At 40.6% G+C, this 23,828-nt stretch overlaps 1 protein-coding gene across 3 annotated transcripts in view; it reads right to left on the bottom strand.

Moving 5' to 3' along the window:
- The window catches only part of HSDL2 (hydroxysteroid dehydrogenase like 2), a 51,707-nt gene that overhangs the window by 17,574 nt on the left and 10,305 nt on the right, over positions 1–23,828 (bottom strand). For 2 of the 3 annotated variants that reach the window (XM_075560325.1, XM_075560324.1), the window contains 5 exons: positions 20,806–20,920; positions 18,491–18,594; positions 14,855–14,953; positions 7,528–7,722; positions 5,419–5,490 (listed from right to left, as the gene is read on the bottom strand). In XM_075560325.1, the coding sequence (XP_075416440.1) occupies positions 5,419–5,490; positions 7,528–7,722; positions 14,855–14,953; positions 18,491–18,594; positions 20,806–20,920 (585 nt within the window). The remainder of the gene's footprint in view (positions 1–5,418; positions 5,491–7,527; positions 7,723–14,854; positions 14,954–18,490; positions 18,595–20,805; positions 20,921–23,828) is intronic. The other variant, XM_075560326.1, reaches the window with a different exon arrangement.

The following is a 23,828-nucleotide window of genomic DNA, read 5'->3' as shown; positions in this document are numbered from 1 at the left end:
AGGGACAGAAAGTAAATAAGCAATGTAATTGGCTGAGATAAAAAGACAATGAGATGAAAATGAAAAAGACAACAGGTAACTTGAGAACCAAAAAAGAATTGACATGCACATTTGAAGCAACACAGAGAATCTAGTCACTAATATAGAGGACAAATCTGATTTGTCCCAGATTTCTCCCTAGAATGCAAAAGAACAAAATGATCCAAATAAGAGAAGGTGATAATTTATGAGGCAAAGAGATAAATGTCTATGAGGACAGTACAGAACTAGAACAGAATCACAATGACAGAGAAGTTAAAAATAAACTGGAGTTATAAAAAAGACTGAGTGGGTTTTCTAGGCTCCAGTGAGGGATGGGAGGTAAAATCAATGAACAAGTAATAGCTATGCACATCTAGCAAAAAAGTCACTTGTAATATTCTGGCATAAAAAAGACCGTCAAGACAGGCAGACACAAAATTGTTTTCCTAATTCCCCTCTCTCAAGTGTGAGCGTGCACACCCATGCACACACGAGGGGCTTTTCACGTTTCCATGAACTTTTTGAAGCCTCCCTGTATGCACATACCGTATATACTCGTGCATAAGCCTAGTTTTTCAGCACAAAAAATGTCAGTGGTACCCCAGCGAGGTGTAACATCTCACGGGTGATTGCCGTTCCTCCGCTGTTCATTTAAAGCCCCGCTGACACTGCAGGACTTTGAATGTTTGTGTGTTTACTCACATCTAACCAATCAGAGCCGTCCTGTGATGTGGATGGCTCCAATTCGCAGAAGCACCCGTAGTGATTCACTTATGCCGGCAGCTGAACTGGTAAGGATGTGTCTGTGGCTGTACTCCGTCTCTCCACTCTGGTCTCTGTGTTAATTCACATCCTGCATTTCCCACCCTAGGCTTATACTTAAACCAATCAGGTTTTCTGGTTTCCCAGGTATTAATTAGGTACCTTGGCTTATACTCGGGTCGGCTTGTATTCGAGTATATACGGTACATAGTTTTCTGTATCACTCCAGTATATTCTTCCTAAAAGTTGATTTGAAAGAATATGATAGCCAACTAACATGGGACTCAGAAGTAAAAATCCCCCAAATGAGTATCTGTGGCCTCTTAATGAATTAACCAATCTGGACACGGGAATTCCAGGGAATTCCTGTCCAGGTCATTTCTCTGAAACAAGAAGATCGAGGAAGAGTCTATGCATCTGGATTGCGGGATTGGCAAAGAATAGTGAATAAACCATAGATTGCAAGAAGATGCACAGGCAGAAAGCTCTCCTCAGAAGCAAGCACGGTGAGAATCCACCTTACTTCCCTTAGGACGTGCTTTTCGCAGAGGCCCATCCTTGGAGAAGGACATCATGCTTTGTAAAGTAGTGTCCGTGAAAAAAGAAGACCCTTCACAAACACAGCACCAAATGTGAGGCTGGTACAGGACAGGACAAGGTTTCTTTCTGTCACACCTCAGGTCCCTGGGTCAGAGCTGACTCTCCGGCCCTTGAAGGTCAACTCTAAAATCCAGGGCAGTGAACCTTGACTCAGCACTGCTTTCCCTCAGCTACTCTCCCCCCCCCCCCCCTCCTCGTGTGCCAGCACCTAGAAATGCACAATGCATTCCTTAAGACAGACCCTCTCCCCCAGAGTTGAGAAGTGTGGTAACAGCCTACAATAGCAAGCGGTGATCTTCCGGTCTGATGCTTCAAGGGGATACCAGACAGGACACACAGTAGCATCGTGCTTCCCAAGAGCTGATTACAACCCCAACTCCCAGCGGCCCTAGAGTACAGACTAGAACTGTTCCTCAGGGTTTCCGAGCCGCAAATCTTTACAGGAACCAACAGCCTCATCTTTCTCCCTCGGAGAGGCGGTGGACTCGCGCCTGACTTTGCAGGTAGCAGTCTAACGTTAAGGTACTGCACACGGGGGTTTCCAAAGGTTAGAGCAATATCATGGGCATTTACTTTGCTAATGAATTTTACATTACCACTGGAAAGTTTACTGAGTAACCTGAGATTCTGAGACATCTTTATTTTAGAGAGAGTGACAACTGACCCAAGCACCACACCATTAAGGCTTAAGCCTAAATTCATTCTTATACTCTTGCTAACTATGATTAAAGTAGTATATAAATGAGATTTCCAACTATGTTTTCAAGTTTGCAAAAGATGCTACCTGGCAATAAACATATGAACATGTTAATGGTGTAGCTACAATGCTGGCGCCGCGGCTGCAGCAACGGGCTCAGGCACAGGGACAATGGTGAGGATGGTGCAGGACCAGGCAGGGTTTCCTTTCGTTGTGCAGACAGAGGGATCCCTGTGGCTCTGAACCGACTCAATGCAATGACACCTAACAAAACAACACGATGCTGCTGTACTGTACTTATGCAAGTTGTTACTACCAGGAAAGACTGGGTGAAGGCTACATAGGAGGATCTCTGAATCATGTTTTACAAATGCATATAAATTTATAACACCTCACAATAAAAAGTGAGGGGGAAAATGAGTCGGGATGTTTTCCTTTTTATTTTTCGAATAAAAAGTATTATACACAAATTTTATTTTTATAATGAGAAAATTAACTTAAAATTATGTGGTTATATAATACATTATTATAATTATTAGCATAAATAGTAAGTACAGAGAAAGGTGCGCCATTTGGAAATGAGGGGCACATATTGTTCTCTGAGAACATGGATCTGGATGTGGACATGAAAAAATCCCCTGGACGACACAGGTTAGCTCCAAGTCCAGACAAACTGGACTAGTACCTACATGCGTACATTAATATAGCTACATAAAAAGTACCAGATACAATTGCTCTTGGCTCAGTCAGGAAGGATAAGAAAAACTTACACTATTTAGGAAATCTTCTTTCTCATGGTGAGGGGAAAAAAAGCTTTGGTCAAAGTAATTTAGAATATCTGGCCGAAAGGGTGCCAGCACTTCTGGAGAGACACGGCAGCCGTAGTCAATATACTTGGCATATTACGGTCCTACAGGAAAATCAATCCTACCAGAGCCTGATGCCAGTAAGCACATGACTTACCTACATCCCACTTATCTAACCTCTCATTCTGATCTCATGATCGTCAATCTTCTGAGTTTGACACGGTTTCCTATGTAACTAGACCTAATGGAGAGAATATGTTGATGATTAACAACTACCAATAGTGTAGTCTAGTCCATGAGATGGGAACTCATTATAAATTAATAAGCTGGATTACTAATGGAAAGAATATACTAATTTAAAGGACTTTATGTCGACCTGATGCAAGGGGCTTAAGTGGAGAGCAAATGCCTTGAGAATGATTGGGGCAGGGAATGTATGGATGTGCTTTATACAATGTAAAAGAAGAAAAGAGAAAAAAAATGATTAGGGCAAAGACTGTACAGATGTGCTTTATACAATTGATGTATGTATATGTATGAACTGTGAAAAGAATTGTTATCAGCCCCAATAAATTGTTAAAAAACCAAAAAACAAACAAAAATATATATATAAATAAATAAAATCATAAATGAAACAAACAAAAAATAAATAAATAAAGGACTTTATGTCCTTAGGAATTAGGAAAGCAGTTGTTTACTAGAATTACTAATTAAGGACATGGATTTTGAAATTAAGAGAAACAAAAGTTCAATTCTGTCTCTGCTACCTGCCTGCCAACTATGTGATGTCAACTGTAAAATGAATTGTTTGGTTTGTAGGATCCTCAAGATTCAATGAAAGAGTACATGCAAAGTACTTAGCACACTGGCACACAGAGTAGGTGCCTAATATGTAATTAATAGATGCGATAACAGGTGGTTGTTAATGTTTAATTGAAAAGAGCTAGGCTCATCTATCTAGTCCTCTAAAACAGCATTCTCAACCTGAGGCTCGTGACCCCTTTGGGGGTCGAATGACCTTTCACAGGGGTCACCCGATTTATAACAGCAACAAAATGACAGTTATGAAGTAGCAATGGAGATAATTTTGTGGTTGGGGGGTGAATCACCACAACATGAGGAACGGTATGAAAGGGTCGTGGCATGAGGAGGGTTGAGAACCACTGCTCTAAAAGGTAGATATAATTGGAGGGTGTTGGCAAAAATCAGGATTTGGGCTTTACTTAACTTAAAGACCGGAACCTTCTAGACTTTGATAACACTCTGGGTAGTTTCTGAGACTCTGTACGGACCCTGTGGGGAAAGCCTGCCAGTCTTGTCTTTTCTAAAGGTTTTCATAATCTGATGCAGCCATGTGGCAATCAAATCCAAGATCTAATTTCTAAAAGAGCTTCTCTTCAGATGAAAGGACTATAAATGTAATATTTTTCTTTTCAATTTTTCTACAGTACAAAAGAATGTTTCGTTTATATTTTGTAATCATTTAGAAATCATTTTTAAAATTTGGAGAAAGTAAAAACTAAAGATAGAAAATGTAAGATTAAGCCTGGATTAAGGTTTGGCACTAAAATATTACAGGAAGACTCTATGGATTTGCTCAAGGTATGAAGGAAATTTGTGCCCACACTTTACAGCAACCTCTCAACAACCTCCGATCTTATAGGGCTATTCACACAGCGTCTATAAGATCGAAACACGGCAAGGGCCCAGAAGCAGCACAGTCATTATGTTGGTAAGATATGAGAAAAATTACTCCCTGACGACCTGTTAAAAAATTATTTCTTCTGGCATCTTTCACTCTTCCAATAGCAAAAAGCCAGAATACAGACTAAATGTAAACTCTGGACCAATTCAAAGGGGATAATTTTTCTGTGAGTTATTAAAAAAAAGACTAAGTAAAAACAAAATCTCCCTAGAAGTTACTGCTTCTATAAAATATTGCTTCTATAATAGTCCTAGTTGTACTCTGATGTGACCGGTTTTCCCACAATGTAACATATCAATCAGAAATACCTAAAGACAATAAATAAGTAAAACATTATTTTCAAGGAGAAAAAAATGATTAGGGCAAAGACTGTACAGATGTGCTTTATACAATTGATGTATGTATATGTATGAACTGTGATAAGAATTGTATGAGCCCCTAATAAATTGTTAAAATTAAAAAAAAAACATTATTTTCAGACTGTTCTCTTTAATCAAAGGCAAGTTTATATTAAGAATATAAAATCAATGGTAGCAATTGTACAATACTGCTTGATGTGACTGAATTATGGAAATGAAGTATGTATTTACTCCCAATAAAATGGTTTTGAAATTTAAAATAATAAAAACAACCTTAATACAAGTAAAAGGAAAAGACAACCTTGATTACCAGAACTAAGAACTCAGGTCACTTGTCTAGCTTAAATTTAAAACCGACTTAAAAGCAGCAGCAGAAATGCCACTGTTCCAGGATCAATTCTTTCTTTTGGAAGAAATATATAAATCACTATCTTTATTTTCCTATATAGATTATGGGCTAAATCTTACCATGAGATTCCATTTTCTTGGTAACTTCATCAGGGAGGTCATCTAAGAAGAAATCTGGTAACAAAGGATGGCCTGAAAAATTAACCCCAAATCATCAGGTTAATGTAATACTGGAAGGTTTAAGATACACTGTATCTGTTTACAAAATAAAAGTGTATCTTTTGATCTTCGTGATCAGTTGAGTCACTAGAAAACTCTCAGGAGAACTGTCAAACTACCTGGTCTTCATTACGCCAAAATACTGTTCCTGCAAACCAGTTACTCTCAGGTATACATTTCAACTTCAAGATCCAATCCAATCAGAGCTGCTTGACGCAGCGCCTTAACTGCTCTCCCAGGAGTGTTTGCCCGCCTGTCATCTTTCCTTGCCACCTCTGCCCTACATCCCTCCAAATGAGTGCTCAGGACTCCTTTCTTACCTTGGCTCCTGCAAGAAGAGGCTAGTCAATAAGAAAGACCAATGCAGCTGGCTCTTCTCCCCTTTCCCCTCACTCCATCACCTTAAAAACAAAACCACCCTATATTTGGGGCTTATTTTTAACAGTTGTGATTAGAAAATGAGTTAACTAGTATTGTAGCATCACCTAGACACCTACAAGACCTTCAGGAGTACAGTAGGGTTGGTAGAGGTACATTATCGATCTCTTTCTTGTCTCTCTCAAAGATTAAAAAAATTCTGGAGGGCAAGAAGACGTTGATCTTTGTTATACCCTAACACGTACCAACTAGTGCCTAACGATATTCTCAATGTTCTATAGGATTTTTAATTTAGATCAAATTTTAAATACTATGCACACTGACACGGTACCTTTTAGACACAAGGTGACAATTTTCATTATACCAGGACCCGGAAGACCTGGGTCTGGTTCAGGTTTAGTCTGCAGTCTCCTCCTAGGCATGTTTTATTTTTCCCACTTATAAATACTAACTAGTGAATATTGTGAGTGTAATACAGACTAGGGACTGTGTCAAGCACATTACACAAACTACTGTACTTTATTTACTTCATCCTGAATGAAAGGTATCACTCTCTTAATTTTATCACTAAGGAAAACAAGGCTCAGACAAAGTGAGTGACGTGCCCAAAGCCAAAGGCACCTGAGTAGCAGAGTCAGCATCTGAAATGACATAGTCTTCAGGGAAGTCCCATGTTCTTAATCAATAAACAATATTACTTTCCTCACAAGACTGTTTTGAAGGTTAAATAATTGAGGTACATAAAAGTGCTTTGTAGAATTGTAAAAAGTTAGTCAGTTCACTTCACTTCAAATTGCAGCAAGAATGTCACAAATGGGAGCGGGGAGGGAGGGAAAAAAAAAAAGAGGACCTGATGCAAAGGGCTTAAGTGGAGAGCGAATGCTTTGAGAATGATTGGGGCGGGGAATGTATGGATGTGCTTTATACAATTGATGTATGTATATGTATGGATTGTGATAAGAATTGTATGAGCCCCTAATAAAATGTAAAAAAAAAAAAGAATGTCACAAATATAAATGTGGTTCCTGTCACCTACACATGAACTTCATTAAGATGTAAATATACACTAGTTCAAATAAATCCATCCCCATTTATGGCTACATTGTCTATTACGTATTATCAAATATTTTACACATAAAGCCCAAATCTCTTAGCACCATTATGACCTGTTATTTCAGAGAGGAAGATAACTTTTGGGATTGCAGGCTCTTCTAGGAGCATCTCAAATGACCCTATAAGACAGACCCTGCACACCTTTACCATTTGTTATTAAGGTACTTTAGGATATTAGACTCATGAAAAGCATTTGAAAAGGGTCTAAAATTTTAAAAGGGATTGTTTCTTTTAACCAGTTTTTGAAATAAATTCCTCATTCTGTGATTTTTTTTTTAAGACAAACTTTAAAAACGAATTTTTATTTTCTATTTCCAAATTTGGAAGTGGCCAGTAGTTGATGTGACCTTCTGTATCTATCTGTACAGCAATGATGAAAGGCCCTCACTCAGTTCCATCGTGGTTCACACACATACACGCACGTGCACACACGCAGATGTGTTCACTGCAGAAATGCTGGAAAAAAAACAAATAAATCAAAAAACGTCACTACTAAAAATGCATGTAAATAAGCATTACCTGGTTTAATTGCATAGACATCAAAATTTTTTATTCCTTCTTCTTTTAAGATATTTTCATCAATGACAAAGTTGCCAGTAAAATTTTTTGGCTTTCTGAAAATGGAGTATGCAGCATCCGCAATGATGTCAACTTTTCTACACTGGCTTTCAATTCCAGATCCTCCCAACATGTCCATAGCAGCAGTGTGGATGGCTGTAAAGAAAACACACATACACAACTCCAAATCAAGTAGCAGGATCCTAGAGGGAACAAGAAAGCGTGCCCCACCACAATGATTAACCTGAATATCATCTCTCCGGTGATGAAACCAAGATCCAGGACACTTAAGTGCTTTGTCCAATGTACTCTAAGCAGAACTATGTGGTTGTTGTGAGTCGGTTCGGACTTACAGCAACACTATGAAGAGAACACATATCCCTTACTCTACACAATGCCTTCATTAGCTGCATGGAAAATTGCAACTAGACTTTTAATGGAGAATTTGCAATCTAACATCTTTGGGCCTCTGTTTAAAATACGGAGCTCCATTTCCTATGTTTATTGTCTCTTTCGCCACCCCCCCTACTTAAAAACACAGTCCGAGAAAATAAGACTCTGGAACAATGTTATTCAGTCATCAAGAGAAGTCCCAGCACATGCTGCAAGAGCGAACCATGACGTGTTGAGCAAAATCAGACACCAAAAGGACAAATACGGCATCACCCTATTCACACATAACATACAAAAGCACAGCACCAGACACGCAGGAATGCCTCCCAGGGGCTGGGAGAAGGGGGGGGGTACGAAGCAGCAGTGAGTTTGGTCTGGTGACGCAAAGATCTTTGGAAATGAGTAATGGCGACGGCTGCACACGCAGTTCCTGTGATTCATGCCGTCGGGTCAAGACAGTTAGAAAAGCTTGTTACCCACGTTTTACAATGTAATTTTAAAAAAGAGATTATCTTTTTTATTCATCATTGTATCCCTAATGCCTAAATCTGTATCAAATGTACTATAAAAATAACAAAACCTAAAATAATATTTATAATTTATCAAGGAGTCACAGGATAGGAGAGACGATTGTGGTAGCTACATAATCTGGTGTCAATTTGGGGCTTGAGAGAGGATTAAGAATGACGGGGTGAAGTCTAGTCTGTCAATTGGGTCAGAGCCAATGAGGCCTTTGTGGGCATGGCCTTCTTCAGAGGATTCTGGGAACTGTATTTTCCTCTTTGGAGGCGGGAGACTCTCTCTTGGATCACTCCCTGAGAGACACTCTATTGACAAGACACAGGGCACTATGCTGATAGACCCCATGCCCTGGGAACTGGAGAAGCCATGTGGAGACCACTGACAGTGCAGAGATGCTTATAATGCCACTAGATTAAGGTGGCCAGACGTCCAGATTTTTAACAATTTTTCCTGTGTCCCGTGGCATTTTAAAAAAGTCTCGATTTTTGGAAAGAATTCACGACAAGTTAGGGTATGCGGTTTTCGGCTGCCATGTGGCTATTTCACCAGGAAATGAGTTTTATCATTGGGGTCTCGCTGGTGTCCCGTTTTACCAATGTTAAAATCAGGTCACCTTACACTAGACCCACAAGACTTCCCACCCACTGACCTGTGATCTTCCTGCATTCGGCATCATTGCCTGTGTTTTGTGAGTCTGAAGAGGACTTTATAGATTGGACATATGGGCTAATATCGGACCTAGGGACTTGATCTAGACTGGGTTGGGATGTTTTCATAATATACAATTACTCTTTATATAAAACTCCTTCTTATGCACATATGAATCTCCCTGGATTTGTTTCTCTAGTCTACCCGGACTAATACAGAGAGGGAGGGTAAAAAGAAGAGCTGATACCAAAGGCTCAAATAGAATGTAATGTTTAGAAAATAATGATGGCAAAGATGTACAAATATGCTAGATACAATTGATGTGTGGATTGTTATAAAAGCTGTAAGAGGCCCCAATAGAATGATCTTTAACAAAAATAAAAGTAACAAAATAACAAAACCAAACTCACTGCCATCAAGTCATTTCCAACTCAGGATACAGTAGAAGTGGCCCTGTGAATTTCCCAGGCTCTTTACAGAAGTAGAAAAGCCTAATCTTTTTCGTGCGGAGCCGCTGGTGGTTTCAGATGGCTGATCTTGCAGATGGCAGCCCAGGGCATCAACCAAGTCACCAGGGCTCCATCAATCCGCTGCCATGGAAACACAAACACGGCCATCCTGACCACCATTCTATACTGAGCTCACACATACTTCTGATGTCACGTGTTAAGTTTATACCTCTGAAAAGCCATTTAAAAAAATTAACTTGGCTTTCATTCATTTAACAAGTATTTACTGATCACTCTAAGTCAGACACTATTCTAGGTATTAGGGACAAAGGCATGAACACCAGAGAGACAAAAGCTGTATCTTCAGAGAGCTTCCCAAGCTAGTGAACAGCACTCTGCTAAAGAAGGCTCACTTAACTTAGAGAATTTCCTCAGAGAACTCACAACAAAGATCATTTTCTACTCATAACAATGAACTTCCTGTGCTGGGAATCATTTTTACTTAACTCAACCAAATAGTTCAAGAGCTTGGATCTCACTCTTAAAGAGAAAACTCACTCGGCGCGGTAGTTACCTAATTTCATGTCAACTTGAAGACACATCAAAGTGTCAGGGTGGTATTGAGCCTGTAAGCGCATCACAGCCTGATGGTGTCTCCTCATGGGCCTGGCCCACCAGGATCGGCCGGATGGACCTGAGTTGGACCAGGCTGGTATAGTTTCTCGATAGCTAATTACTCCTTGATATAATGCTCTAGTCAACCCAGCTTAACCCACTGAGAAAATATTTTTATTACCTTAGTTAAATTACTAGGATTCTACGAAATAGGTACTATTACTATTTCCATTTGATGGATTAAAGCGCTTAGGCATGGACAGGTCAAGTCACTTGTCAAGGGACAAGACTAAAGCCACTGCCATCAGGTCAATTCTGACTCAGTGACTTGGTAGGGCAGAGTGGAACTGGCACCACAGCTTCTGAGACTGAATCTTTACGGAAGCAGCAAGCCTCATCTTCCTCCTGAGTTTCAGACTCCTGTCCAATGTTTAACTCACTGTGCCGCAGGCGCCTGGAATCCGGAGACAGACTGCCAGCCACCATGTAGCCAATGATTCATACTATGTCAGCCAAAGGCCTCAGGGCTTAATCAAGTACCCTACCTTTTCTACAACTGCAGAATTTTTCTATAAATATTTCATTATAGTCTACCTTGATACTTTCTGCATACATACATAGATACAAATATCTCAATATAGGCTTGATTAATCATATGAGGATTCTTAAAATGTCTAAGTTAGAAGTGTAATAAGCTCCTGTTACAAACATGATAGAATAAGAAATGGTTCTCCCAAGTAATCTATCACCACATTAAAAGCATTTCTAGAAAAGATAAAAAGAAGGCTAAAGTGTTCAATAAAAATAAAATCAGGGACTGGGCCACAGAGCTATCCTCAAAAAAGATTTTACATGGCCAGAGCTAACCCAACAGGTTATAAAATGACAAGAAAAACACATGAACATTGGAATCAATCAAGTAAAATATATCGATGATTTTGGGGAAAGAATGTAAATTAGTAGGATTTGAAATGAAAGCAGATATTCCTTATGTCACAAAAATAAAAAAGGTGACCCTAAAATTTAAATCTTTCTATGGAATAATTGGAGAGCTATTGAATAGCTTGATTGTTGCTCTTGTTACAGCTTGCTCCAAACAAGACTGGAACAAGAGTCTTAAAATCAACTGAAGACTTCCTTCCTTTCACTCGTGACCGTGGAGTTCATGTCCAGGCTAAACATATCAGTTACCTTTCAGTCTGCCTTTTTCTGGAGGGAGACCTCGTCTCACCTCTTTAACACTTGCCAGCCCCTACCGAACACATGCAAATACTCAACCCGTATTTCAATGAACTCAAGAAATCATCGATCATAAAGTGCATCGTTAGTTTATGTATCCACCCCAATGCTGCTGCATTGGTTCCAACTCTATATAGTTTCCAAGGATGTCCATTTCTGTGGAAGCACAGCCTCCTCTGGCTCCCACAGAGAAGCTGGTGGATTTGAACTGCTGCAAGGTAGCAGTTCAACACTTACTTTTTCGTGACAGCAAAAAAAAAAAAAATTAATGTATCACTGAGAAAAAATTAAACTATAATATGCCATAGTTTAAGTATACATCATTAATAATTATAAGATACATCTTATTTTCAGAGATAGGAAATAAGAAATAGGTATCTCATAATCATTGAATTATGGGACATGCTGCTCTTTAAACGTAGTATAAGACCCCTCAAAAACAGCGAAACTAGTTTTGGTTTCTAGCATCTACGAGGAATAGGAAGCCGGCTTTTACCTTTCCCCCTTTTCCTCCAGGGCTAGCTGTTTCTATTTGAAATGGGGCTCATCTGTGTACTGGTGCTACCTCCTCTCTGCTCCCATCACTAAGACTAGCAGCTGCTATTCCCAGACTCCCCCGCTAGCCCACCCGAAAGCCACCCCAAAGTGAACTCTCCTACGTCTTCCACACTTGCGCAGCCAATGAAGCAACAAGCCACAGTCTGTCTTCTGAATAACAACCCTCGGTCCTCTTCCCTTTCAACAGGTCTGGGCAAGAGCCATGCAGCTGGTCTTATACAAACAAAAATGATCATCCTGTGGACATTGGGCCTCCACTCAAGCACTTACTCAATGCAAGAACACTTTGTTCTATTAAACTGGCATTCCAGGATGCACACCTTCCAGACACAATTGATGAAGAAAAATGTGTGCATCAGCAAATGTGGTCAAGAAAGCTGACGGTGCCCAGCTATCAAAAGATATAGCATCTGGGGTCTTAAAGGTTTGAAGATAAACAAGTGGCCACCTAGCTGAGAAGCATCAAAGCCCACATGGAAGAAGCACACCAGCTTGGCTGACAACTAGGTGTAGAAGGGACCAGTTATTAGACATCAAAGAACTAAAAATCGTATCAGTGGGTGCCCACCTTCCTGATACGATCACTGAAGACAAAACATGTGTGTGTGCATAAGCAAATGTAGTGAAGAAAGCTGATGGTGCCTGACTATCTAAAGATACTGCATCTGGGGTCTTAAAGGTTCGATAATAAACAAGTGGCCATCTAGTTCAGAAGCACCAAAGCCCACATGAAGAAACACACCAGCCTGTGTGACCACGAGCTGTTGAAGGGATCAGGTATCAAGCATCAAGGAACAAAAAATCATATCATTGAAAATGTAGGTGAGTGCAGAGTGGAGACTCAAAGCCCACTGAAGGCCAACCGGACACCCCTTACTGAATGGTTGTGGGGAGGAGATGAACCAGTCAGGGTGCAGGGTAGCAACAATGAAACATATAACTTTCCTGTAGTTCCTACATGCTTCCCCCCCCCACCCACTATCATGAGCCCAATTCTACCTTACAAATCTGGCTAGAACAGAGGATGTACATAGGTACAGACAGCAACTGGAAACACAGGGAATCCAGGACAGATAACTCCCTCAGGACCAGTGGTGAGAGTGGTGATGCCTGGAGGGTGGAGAGAATGTGGGGTAGAAGGGGGGAACTGATTACAAGAATCTATGTATAGTCTCCTCCCTGGGGGAGGGACAGCAGAGAAGAAGGTGGGGGGAGACGTTGGACAGTGTAATATGTGACAAAATAATAATAATTTATGAATGATGAAGGGTTCATGAGGTAGGGGGGAGTGGGGAGGGAGGGGGAAAATGAGCAACAGATATTAAGGGCTCAAGTAGAAGGCAAATGTTTTGAGAATGATGATGGCAACAAATATACATATGTTCTTGACACAATGGATGTATGTATGGATTGTGATAAGAATGGTATGAGCCCCCAATAAAATGATTAAAAAAATAAATTAAAAAAAAAAAAGATCATCCTGGAGGTGACCTGGTTGGGGGCAGCTAAGATTCTCATGCAGAGGTTACTGGATGGCTGCCCTCGGTTCTCTTCCTTGGCTGTGTGTGAGCAGGGTGAGCATTCTGGACCAAGGAAGGGCACTGTAACTAGGCTATAGAGAAGGAACACCCAGACGGGAAAATCAGTAGGCCAGGATATTGCTTGGACTGTTGATAATTGTTATACTATAAAATTTCTCTTCCTCTGAACAGCAGTAATAATGTTGGGAGATCATCCAGCAGATGGAAAGCGAGAGCCATTCCACACAGTCGAGGGAAAAGCAAGGGGGGTTTTTCAAAGAAAGGCCCTAAAATAGGCAAGAGCCTGAACACCCTCTCAAATCCACGTTCCCTGCTTTGATCATGAATAATGCAGCGTTCTAGCTAGCGTTCCATTTCTGTTCTCTGCAGTCTTACAAGCTAGTCTATGTGTACCTGCCAGATAAAAGTTCCCAAACCTCAGTTCCAACCGTATCATTTCATTGCTATTAACCTTCTGCTTATTAATCTCCTGTGGTAAAAATACTTCAACGACTCTCCATGGAATTTAGGTTGAAACCACAGTTCCTCAGCTAGATAAACAAGACAGGGGGCTGGACTCATCAATCTCTTGCCACACCCTGACACCCAACCACCCTTCCTAACAGTCAATCAGAACGACCTGTACTTGCTCAAAATCAATGGCAAATAATAACCCCGCACCCTAATAAGCACGGTGGTGTGGGGTGTCAGTTCCAACCAGAGCAACCCTTTGTACAACAGAAAGACTGCCCACCCCCGTGCCATCCCCACCATGGCTCTGTCTGCACCCACTGCATCACAGAGGCACGCCAGTCTTCTTGCAGGGCCACCAAACTCAGTACGTTCCCAGAGTCCTTAGAAGAAAAGGAAGACAGTGACTAAAGAGCTGGCTTAACCTCCAAGTGTTCCTCACTTAAACAAGGTAGACAAACCCATTGCCTTCGAGTCAATCCTGACTCACAATGACCCTTTCTCTAGAGGGTTTCTGAAGCTACGAGTTTTACTAGAACAGGTAACTTCAACTTCCTGTTAAACCTGAATATCTCCACATATTCTACACACACACACACACATACCCTTATAACATCAATAAGGCACACATACATACAAAATTGTACCTGATCCAAGCATTCATTGTTACCCCCATACATGTAATAACTGAACTAAAACTAAAACAGAAGATAAAAGAGCAGGTGTAATGTAATAGAGAGTTTGACTAATTTCCCAGAGAGACAGATTCTGGTTACTGATCAATCTACTCACCACTACCCCGGGCCACCCACAACACATCTCAAGAGTGTCAAGGGCAGTAAGAGTCCAGAGATTAATTTTTTAAGTACATACCTGTTCTAGGCCATAATGCATTGACTGCAATTTCACCTCTAAATTCTTCTGCCATTCCAAGTACACACATTGACATACCATACTTAGCAATGGTATATGCTGAAAGAAATCACAAATAATTTTAAAATAAGTTTGTGAATCTAAATAACCAAGTCTTTCTTAGTAATTCCCTCATGGTACATATTTTTCAAATTTTTCTTTAATAATATCAAGTATATAAGATATAATTTTAAAAACATATCCTTTCTTTATGGAAATAGCTGAATGGAGATACCGTAAACTAATTTTCTATATTTCCACCGTAAGAAAAATAGTCAATAATAAACTTTCAGATTTTTAAAGATGAGTGTAAGTTACATTATTATTTCCAACCCTATTCTTTTCCTTTAAAAGACTGAAAGTGATCATTTAAAGTTATTGCTAATAACAACTGAAAAATGGTTGTAAATCTGTTGCACCTCATAATTGAGAGCTTTTTTTGTTTTATTCTGTGGGTTCCTATTCTAAGTGCCTTTCCAAATCTTAGTGAATTAAGATGAAATAAAGACAGTGTCTTACACCATTATTTCAATGGGTATTTACTTAAGAGCACTCCTTGGAGGCAAGGATAGCGAGCTTCGTCTTAGATACTAAGGATATGTTTTCAGGAGACTAGACCCTGGAAGAGGACGTGCAGCTTGATAAAGCAGAGGGGCAGCGTAAAGGAAGACCCTCAGGGAGATGGACTGACAGGTGGCCATACCGTGGCCTCAAGCATAGAGACAGTGGGAAGGATGGTACAGAGTTGGGCAGCGTTTCCTTCTGCTGTGCATAAGGTCGCTATGGGTCGGAACCGACTCAATGGCACCTAACAACAACGACACAAATATCGTACTACCTCGCTTTTCTTGTGTCATCAAGTCGATTCCAACTTATAGTGACACTTTAACAAAGAATAAAACTGCCTGTATCAGTCTGGGTACTTTAGAGAACCAAATCTACAGAAACTCAGGTATGAGAGAGTTTTATACATAAAAGGTAAGTGTGCATCAAGAAAACAACCCAACCCAGTGCTGCCCAAGCCCACAAGTCCAACATTAACCTATATGTCCGACACCAACCCACAAAGTCCTTCTCCATCTCACAAAACACACACAACGACAACGACTCCAGGAGGAAAGCCGAGTCAGTGAACATGTAAACAGCTCAGCTCTGGCAGGGGTCTCCACGCAGCTGCTCCAGCACCCACGGCTGCATCAGGGTAGGCCCATGCGGCTTCTCCTCAGGAATGTCTTGCAGGAAGTGAGTCTTGCCAGCTGAAACAGGGAACTGGCTAAGGCAGCTGCACCCTGATCTGACCATCAGAGAGCAAGAGACCTAAGAACTAGAATGGTGAGGCTCACTGCACCATATAGCTCTCTGCCCTTCAATTAACCCCACATCTGTTTATCCACCAGGTTGGCACAATAAAAGTTAACTATCTCACTGCCCCATCATGTTTCCCAGGCTGAAACCTGTATGGGAACAGATCTCTAACACTCTGACTCTCAATGACCTTGTCTTGATAGGGTTTCTGTAGGCTGATCAAGGTGTTTACCAATGGGTGACCAATTAATCCCTGTGCTTGTGTCTTTGCAAACAAAAGCATTGCAAAATGACTGTTATTTGTGACCTTGCTGCTAAAAGCATTGAGAGATAACTCAGTTATTTACTACCTCTTTTAAGATTATTTTGAATCTTGCATATCCGTGTGATTGTCTTAGAATTCGTGCTTTTATTATTCTAAGTTTAAGAAAGTGTGACTAGTTAAGTAACATTTGCATAGATAAAGAGTTTAGGAATGTTTTTTAAGTTCTTTGATGTTTGTTTTGTGACCAATCCTATGTAAGAAGAGTATAAAAACCAAGCTTCAAATATACTCGGGACTTCAGTCCATCAGATTGTCGTCCTCCGGATCCCATGCTTTGTACATATTTCTTTCTTTTCCTTTCATCCGCACACCTCATTTCGGACCCAGCTTGATGCGGGATAGCTGGTCTAATCCCTCGCATTAGGTTTCTGAGGCTCACTGAACGCCATAGAGTTGGTTCCCACGCAGAGACACACTAGGACGGGGACGAACTGCTCCTGTAAATTTCCAAGACAGTAACTCTTTACAGGAGAAGACAGCCCTGTCTTTCCCCAGAGAAGCTCCTGCTGCTTTCAAACTGCTGACCAGGTAGCTGGCAGGCCAACACGTAACCACTCACCAGAGCATGGGGCTCCAGCAAAGGCTGGTGGGTCCTGATTGCTGGGCTTTTGGTCTGATGCTGTGTTTGCTTGAACATTCTGCCACCAGGGCTCCTCAGCTCACTCACCTGAAGTCACAGGCTTGCTTGAATGGTAAGGTATTTAATGGATATTTTTAACCAACTTTTTAAAATATAAATAACATACACCCATTTTATTGACAGAAAGGGATATTAGGGAGCTTTCTAGGGTGATGGAAACCTTTATCTTAATTTGGGTGTTAGTTATACAAATTTGTACATTCGTCAAACTCAATAAACTGAAACATTTTATTAAATACAATGCATATCTTAGTTTTTAAAATTATAGGCAAAAGTTTACTTTCTAAAATACTACTAATTTTACAGAGAAAATGCCATGTTGAATGCTATGTATGGGTTATATTATACCAAAGATATACTGATTTAATGCAAAATAAATTAGTCCTCTCAATGCAAGAACACTTTGTTCTATTAAACTGGCATTCCATGATGCTCACCTTCCTGACATGATCGCTGAAGACAAATGTGTACATAAGCAAATGTGATGAAGAAAGCTGATGGTGCCCGGCTATCAAAAGATATAGCATCTGGGGTCTTAAAAGCTTGAAGGTAAACAAGCGGCCATCTAGCTCAGAAGCAACAAAGCCCACCAGCCTGAGTGAACATGAGGTGTCAAAGGGATCAGGCATCAAAGAACAAAAAATCATATCATTTTAAATGAGGGTGGGTGCAGATTGGGAACCCAAAGCCCATCTAGATGTAGGCAACAGGGTCCTGGGAAGGAGACAAGTCAGTCCAGGTGCAGTGTAGCAACGATGAAACATACAACTTTCCTCTAGTTCGAAAATGATTCCTACCCCCCACTATCATGATCCAAATTCTACCTTACAAATCAGGCTAGACCAGAGGATGTACACTGGTACAGATAGGAACCAGAAAGTACAGATAGGAACCAGAAACACAGGGAATCCAGGGCAGATGATCCCTTCTGAAGAAGGGTGGAGGGAAGGTGAGATAGAAAGGGGGAACTGATTATAAGGATCTACATATGACCTCTTCCCTGGGGGACAGACAACAGGGAAATGGGTGAAGGGAGATGTTAGTGTAAGATATGACAAAATAATAATTTATAAATTATCAAAGATTCATGAGGAAGGGGGGAGTGGTATGGAAGGGGGTAAAGCGAGGAGCTGATACCAAGGACTCAAGTAGAAAGCAAATGTTTTCAGAATGATGATGGCAACAAATGTACAAATGTGCTTGATATAATGGATGGATGTATGGATTGTGATAAGAGTTGTACAAGCCCCCAATAAAATGATTAAAAATGATAATTTCAAAATAAATAAATCAGTCTAATAAGCCATCCCTTACCCTACCAACCTACCGCAGTGCTGTTTGAACCACAATGGATTTAGATTCAGTGGAGGGCTGAGATTGAGGATATGAGCAATTTTACTCTTTTTTAAGAAAGGAATACATGCTTTAGACCTGAAAGAAAAAAACGAAAACAAAAAAACATAAGTTAACAGCTTTCTAACAGCTTCTCCACTTTCAAAGTTGTATTTTAACTACTCCTGTGGGGCAACTCTGGGGTGTACTGGGTATGTCTGTCTGTATTGACTTTTCTAGAATGAAGATAGAAAAGGCAACCAATTTACAGGTCTTGAAGCTCTGCTTAACAGTCGCACACTGTGTTCTGGTTGGTGAAAGCAATTTGATTCTGACATGCTAGCCTGAAACTCAATCAAGGTTACCCTTAAACCATCACCTTCTCTAACTTTCCTGCCCCGAGATACAGGTACACTTTTCAGGAGTATTTAACATGCGTGTCGGCCAGCACTGTAATAATGAACATGAGTGTTCAAGCTACAAAGACGTGGCTAAACTCCTGTTCCTGCCCTGTGAGTAGTAGAGGCAAGTTATAAAGCAACCTAATTTTCAAGTTTGTCATCTGTAAATGTTAGCACTACCAGCTACCATATAAAATTACCCAGAGAATTACAAGAGATATTATATATATATTATCTCTTATATATATATTATAGATACTTAGAACAATACCAGCTACCATATAAAATTACCCAGAGAATTCAACAGATAATATATATATATGATGCTTAGAACAATACATATGCTAGCCATGAGATAAACAATGGCTAGAAATAGTATCACAAAAGCTTCTTTCTTTCACTTCAGTCAGCAAGGTTCAGGGCTCCCACTACACTAGAGCTGTGGTTTAGAAACAGAATTTGCCGGATGTTTTCAAGTTAAAGTCACAAAGAGGAAGGCAATTTATTTTACAAAAGATTCAGGTCCAGCATCTAAAAATTCTTAATTATTAAGCTAAACAATACCATAACTTAATTATACTATACTATAAATTCAAAGCCAATGACTTCTAAGATTTTCAATTAGACCATTTTTTAAAAGTTCATTTCTTATTACCAAATGTACAGAATTCTTGCTACCCCTGCAACCTCTTCTCAAGTTTACAAACCAAACTCAGTCATTATCACTAAAGAGTTTTTTGTGTATACTGGTTTTCATTTCCTCATTTTCAGGGAATGTGACAGGGAATGGGGAAACAACATTACAACCGAGCATCTTTTTTTAAAAAATCATTTTATTGGGGGCTCATACAACTCTTATCACAATCCATACATACACCCATTGTGTAAAGCCCATTTGTACATTCATTGCCTTCAAAACACTTGCTCTCCCTGAGTGTCATTACAGCAGCGAAAATGCCCCCCCGCGCCCCCATCATGATCCGAATTCTCCCTTGCAAGTCTGGCTAGACCAGAGGATGGACACTGGTGCGGATAGGAACTGGAAACACAGGGAATCCAGGGCAGATGATCCCTTCAGGACCAGGGATATGAGTGGTGATACTGGGAAGGTGGAGAGAGGGTGGGTTGGAAAGAGGGAACCGATGATCAGGATCTACATGTGACCTCCTCCCTGGGGGACGGACACCAGAAAAGTGGGTGATGGGAGACATCGGACAGGGCAAGATATGACAAAATAATAATTTATAAATTATCAAGGGCTCATGAGGGAGGGGGGCGCGGGGAGGGAGGGGGAAAAATAAGGAGCTGATGCCAGGGGCTTAAGTGGAGAGCAAATGTTTTGAGGGCAATGAATGTACAAATGTGCTTTACACAATTGATGTATGGATGGATTGTGGTAAGAGTTGTATGAGCCCCTAATAAAATGATTAAAAGAAAAACAGCGAAAATGCATCTCAAATCAACAGAAAATAAACCAAATCTATTCCAGGCAATAAATCCCTATTTTAGACTAAAAAAGATAAGACTTGCTGGCTTGAGCAATAAGAAGACAAAAGAAGACATGGTATGTGTATACAAGGGAGTTTCCTAATATGTGTGGAAAATGGCATGAAAAAATTATTTTTTTCCAGTAAGTTTTTGAGGCCCCCCTCATATGTAATTATTCACGCAAACATTTAAAAAATGTTCAAGCTGCATGTTAGCCTTTAGTATATTCGTACAGAAAAGGAACGCTGAAAGAAAAAAATACAACAACGATTTACTTAAAGTACCATTACTGACTTGGAACACTGTAGTGACTTCACAGGGACTGCCTGGACTGTAAACCGTGCTGCCAAGCTGGTCAACTCCTGCTACCATCAGGCTCTCTAAGAACGCGGTGCGGCACGGGAGTGCTCTCCTAACTTACGTCAGGTAGGTGCCTCTGGTGTTGACGCTCATCATCAAATCCACCCTCTTCGTGGGTGTTTCCAAAGTGTTCGTCAGGCTAATGGCGCTGGCATTATTCACCAAAATATCAATTCCTGTTTTCAAAACAATAATTTCATTCTAACTTACTTTTATCACAAAAGGGCATTAAACACATCTATTCTATATGAGGGAGCTTCTAAAGTACACGGAAAAATTCCATGACCCTTTATTTCCATTTTTGCACAAACGTTTTGAAGCCTCCTCATGGAGTTGAGCCCTCAGCATGTCAACTAGACTGATGCACAAATACTTCTTTTCCACTATTTGACTGAAGAGTATGTCAGTGTAGAGCAAACAAATGATTCTCCTGGGGCGGTCACACACCAGAACTCCCTGTGAAACACTAAGGGTGCTTGGTCTTCAGCTGCAGTTTCCACCCTCTTCTGTCCTCCTCTCGCCTCCTACTCCCCCTCCCTGTCTTCAGCCTTTTGGAAAGTCTTCCCTTCTCTCTAGCATTACTCCCAATGCCTACCCTCCGCCCAAGAAGGCCATGACCCCTCTCTTAGAAAAGGATTCTTACCTAAAGCCCCTCTGTGGACAATTGGACACCCCTGTGGACAATTGGACACCCCCTTACAGAAGGGTCACAAGGAAGGGATGAGCCAGTCACGGTGTAGTATAGCACCGATGAAACAACCAACTTTCCTCTAGTTCTTAAATGCTTCCTCCCCTATTATCATGACCCCAGTTCTACTTTACAAATCCGGCTAGACCAGAGCATGGACACTGGGTACAGATCAGGAAATCCAGGCCAGATAAACCAATCAAGACCAATATTGACAGTAGCGATACCAGGAGGGCAAAAGGTAAGGTTGGGGAGAAAAGAGGAACAGATGACAATGATCTACATATTACCCCCTCTCTGGGGGATGGACAACAGAAAAGTGGGTGGGTGAAGGGAGACAGCAGTCGTTTATAAGGCATGAAAACAAATTAATAAATTATCAAGGATTCATGAGGGAGGGAGGGTGGGTGGGGGCAGGGGAAAATGAGCTGAGACCAAGGCTCAAGTAGAAAGAAAATGTTTTGAAAATGATGATGACGATATATGTACAGATGCGCTTGAGCCCGCGATAAAATGGTTAATGAAACTGTCTCTTCTGGCTCTGGGAACTGAGGAAGAGAACACACCTAGAGTTTCAATTCCAGGCAAATCATTCAAGCAAATTGAGTTGGTTTTGGTGACCCAGAACTATGACCATTTCTATCTATTTTTTTAAATTTCATCTAATTTTTATCTTTCTTTTTAAAAAATCATTTCTACCTAATGAACCCAGTCTCTCTCCATATGCAACCAATTTCATTTACAGTTCATATGCTGAGCGAAAGGATGTGAAATAAAAACAGTAAAACCAAAAAACATGTGAAACATTTCTCTGTGTTTCTGCATGGCCTTGATATTCTTTTGACAGGCATTTAATATTGCATCAAGTAGAACTGTCCCAATTTACATGCTTTTCTAATGCTGGGATTAGACCTTTGAAACGAACTCTTTCTCAATTCTCTTATCTATGCTCACTTATAATTTATGGGTGGTGGTTTAAAGAATGTTATTGAATTCACTAAACTGTTCTAAAGATAAGGACTCTTTCTGCTAAGCCCTCGCTCCTCAATTCCCATGATCTCACAGCCTATACTTGTCTTAAACCGTGTCCCATTCAACCACGTGTCACTGTACAGCTTCACTGAGTGAACACATTACATTCGGAATAAACGTGCAGGTTGCCCAACTTACAATGGGGTTCCGCTCTGATGTTTCCAGGGAAAGGGTGCTGACAAAAGTTGAAAGTCTCAGTTTTTGTTGTTGTTTAGGTTTAATTACTGTTGCCTTTTTTAAAAAAAAATTATTTTATTGGGGGCTCATACAACTCTTATCACAATCCATACACACATCCATTGTGTAAAGTACATTTGTTGCCCTCATCATTCTCAAAACATTTGCTCTCCACTTAAGCCCCTACTATTGCCTTTTTAAAATAAATATTTTTATAGATCTAATTTCTGTTTTTAGAGATTGGAATCCTGTGAACTTACAGATACATCTAAATATACACATGCATACATTAAACATTATAAAAAGACGCAGACAGTCTTAAGTGTTCATTGTAACTTGAAGATATCCTAAGTCAGGGACTACCTGTAAAGAATCCGATGATGAAAAAGAAAAGAACTTGATGATGATTGCCTTCACAGGTGGCAAAGACTAGTTAAAAACTTCTTTTTTAAATCCATGGTTTAAAGAAAAAAATCTCAATCCACAAAGCTCAGCCCAATACTACAAGACAATCACTAAAAGGTTCTTCTGCACCCGGCACCCACCCGGCTGAAGACTGAAAGAAGAAGGAAGGCACTGTTCGTTCTAACGCAGCCAGGTGGGGGCAGAGCATGCTGAGTGCCCGTGTGGTGGAGATGCTAGACTGACGAGTGTACACACCAGGCACACAGAAGGAATGACACAGAACAACCCGACTCAAGGAAACAGCTAGTGACAACGAGACCATCAATGGGTCTTTTGGCAAACGCAGGATGAACTGATTTCCCTTTCATTACGGGATGGTGGGTGATAAGAATGTTAGCAAAGCCAATATATGGGGCTGAGGAATGAGTAATGAGCATGTGTTGAATTTGGCACACTTGCTGTATTTGGCTTACCTGTGATAAGGGAAAACAAAAGCAATCTAATTGAAGAGGCAGATTAAAAGGTATTGGGGAATACTGTAGAAATTGATTATACAGAAAGCTGACAGGTGCCTGCTGAAAGGGAAACACCGAGCACAGGGGAAACATGTTTCTGTGTCCAAGTCTGCGATTCTGGAAGGCAAAGCAGTGGAGAAGACAGTGCGGCAGAGGGCCTGAACGGACAGGCTGGAAAGATCAGCCCCCAGGACGTGGTTAGGAAAGGCAAACACCAACAACGGCAGAGTCTCCCTTACAAGGCAGAATTTAAAGGTCTAAAGAACT

Source organism: Tenrec ecaudatus, chromosome 10 (genome assembly GCF_050624435.1).
Source record: "Tenrec ecaudatus isolate mTenEca1 chromosome 10, mTenEca1.hap1, whole genome shotgun sequence".
In the NCBI taxonomy this organism is placed as follows: domain Eukaryota; kingdom Metazoa; phylum Chordata; class Mammalia; order Afrosoricida; family Tenrecidae; genus Tenrec; species Tenrec ecaudatus.
The sequence above is the reverse complement of the archived record's forward strand: the minus strand, read 5'-3'. Positions and strand labels throughout refer to the sequence as shown.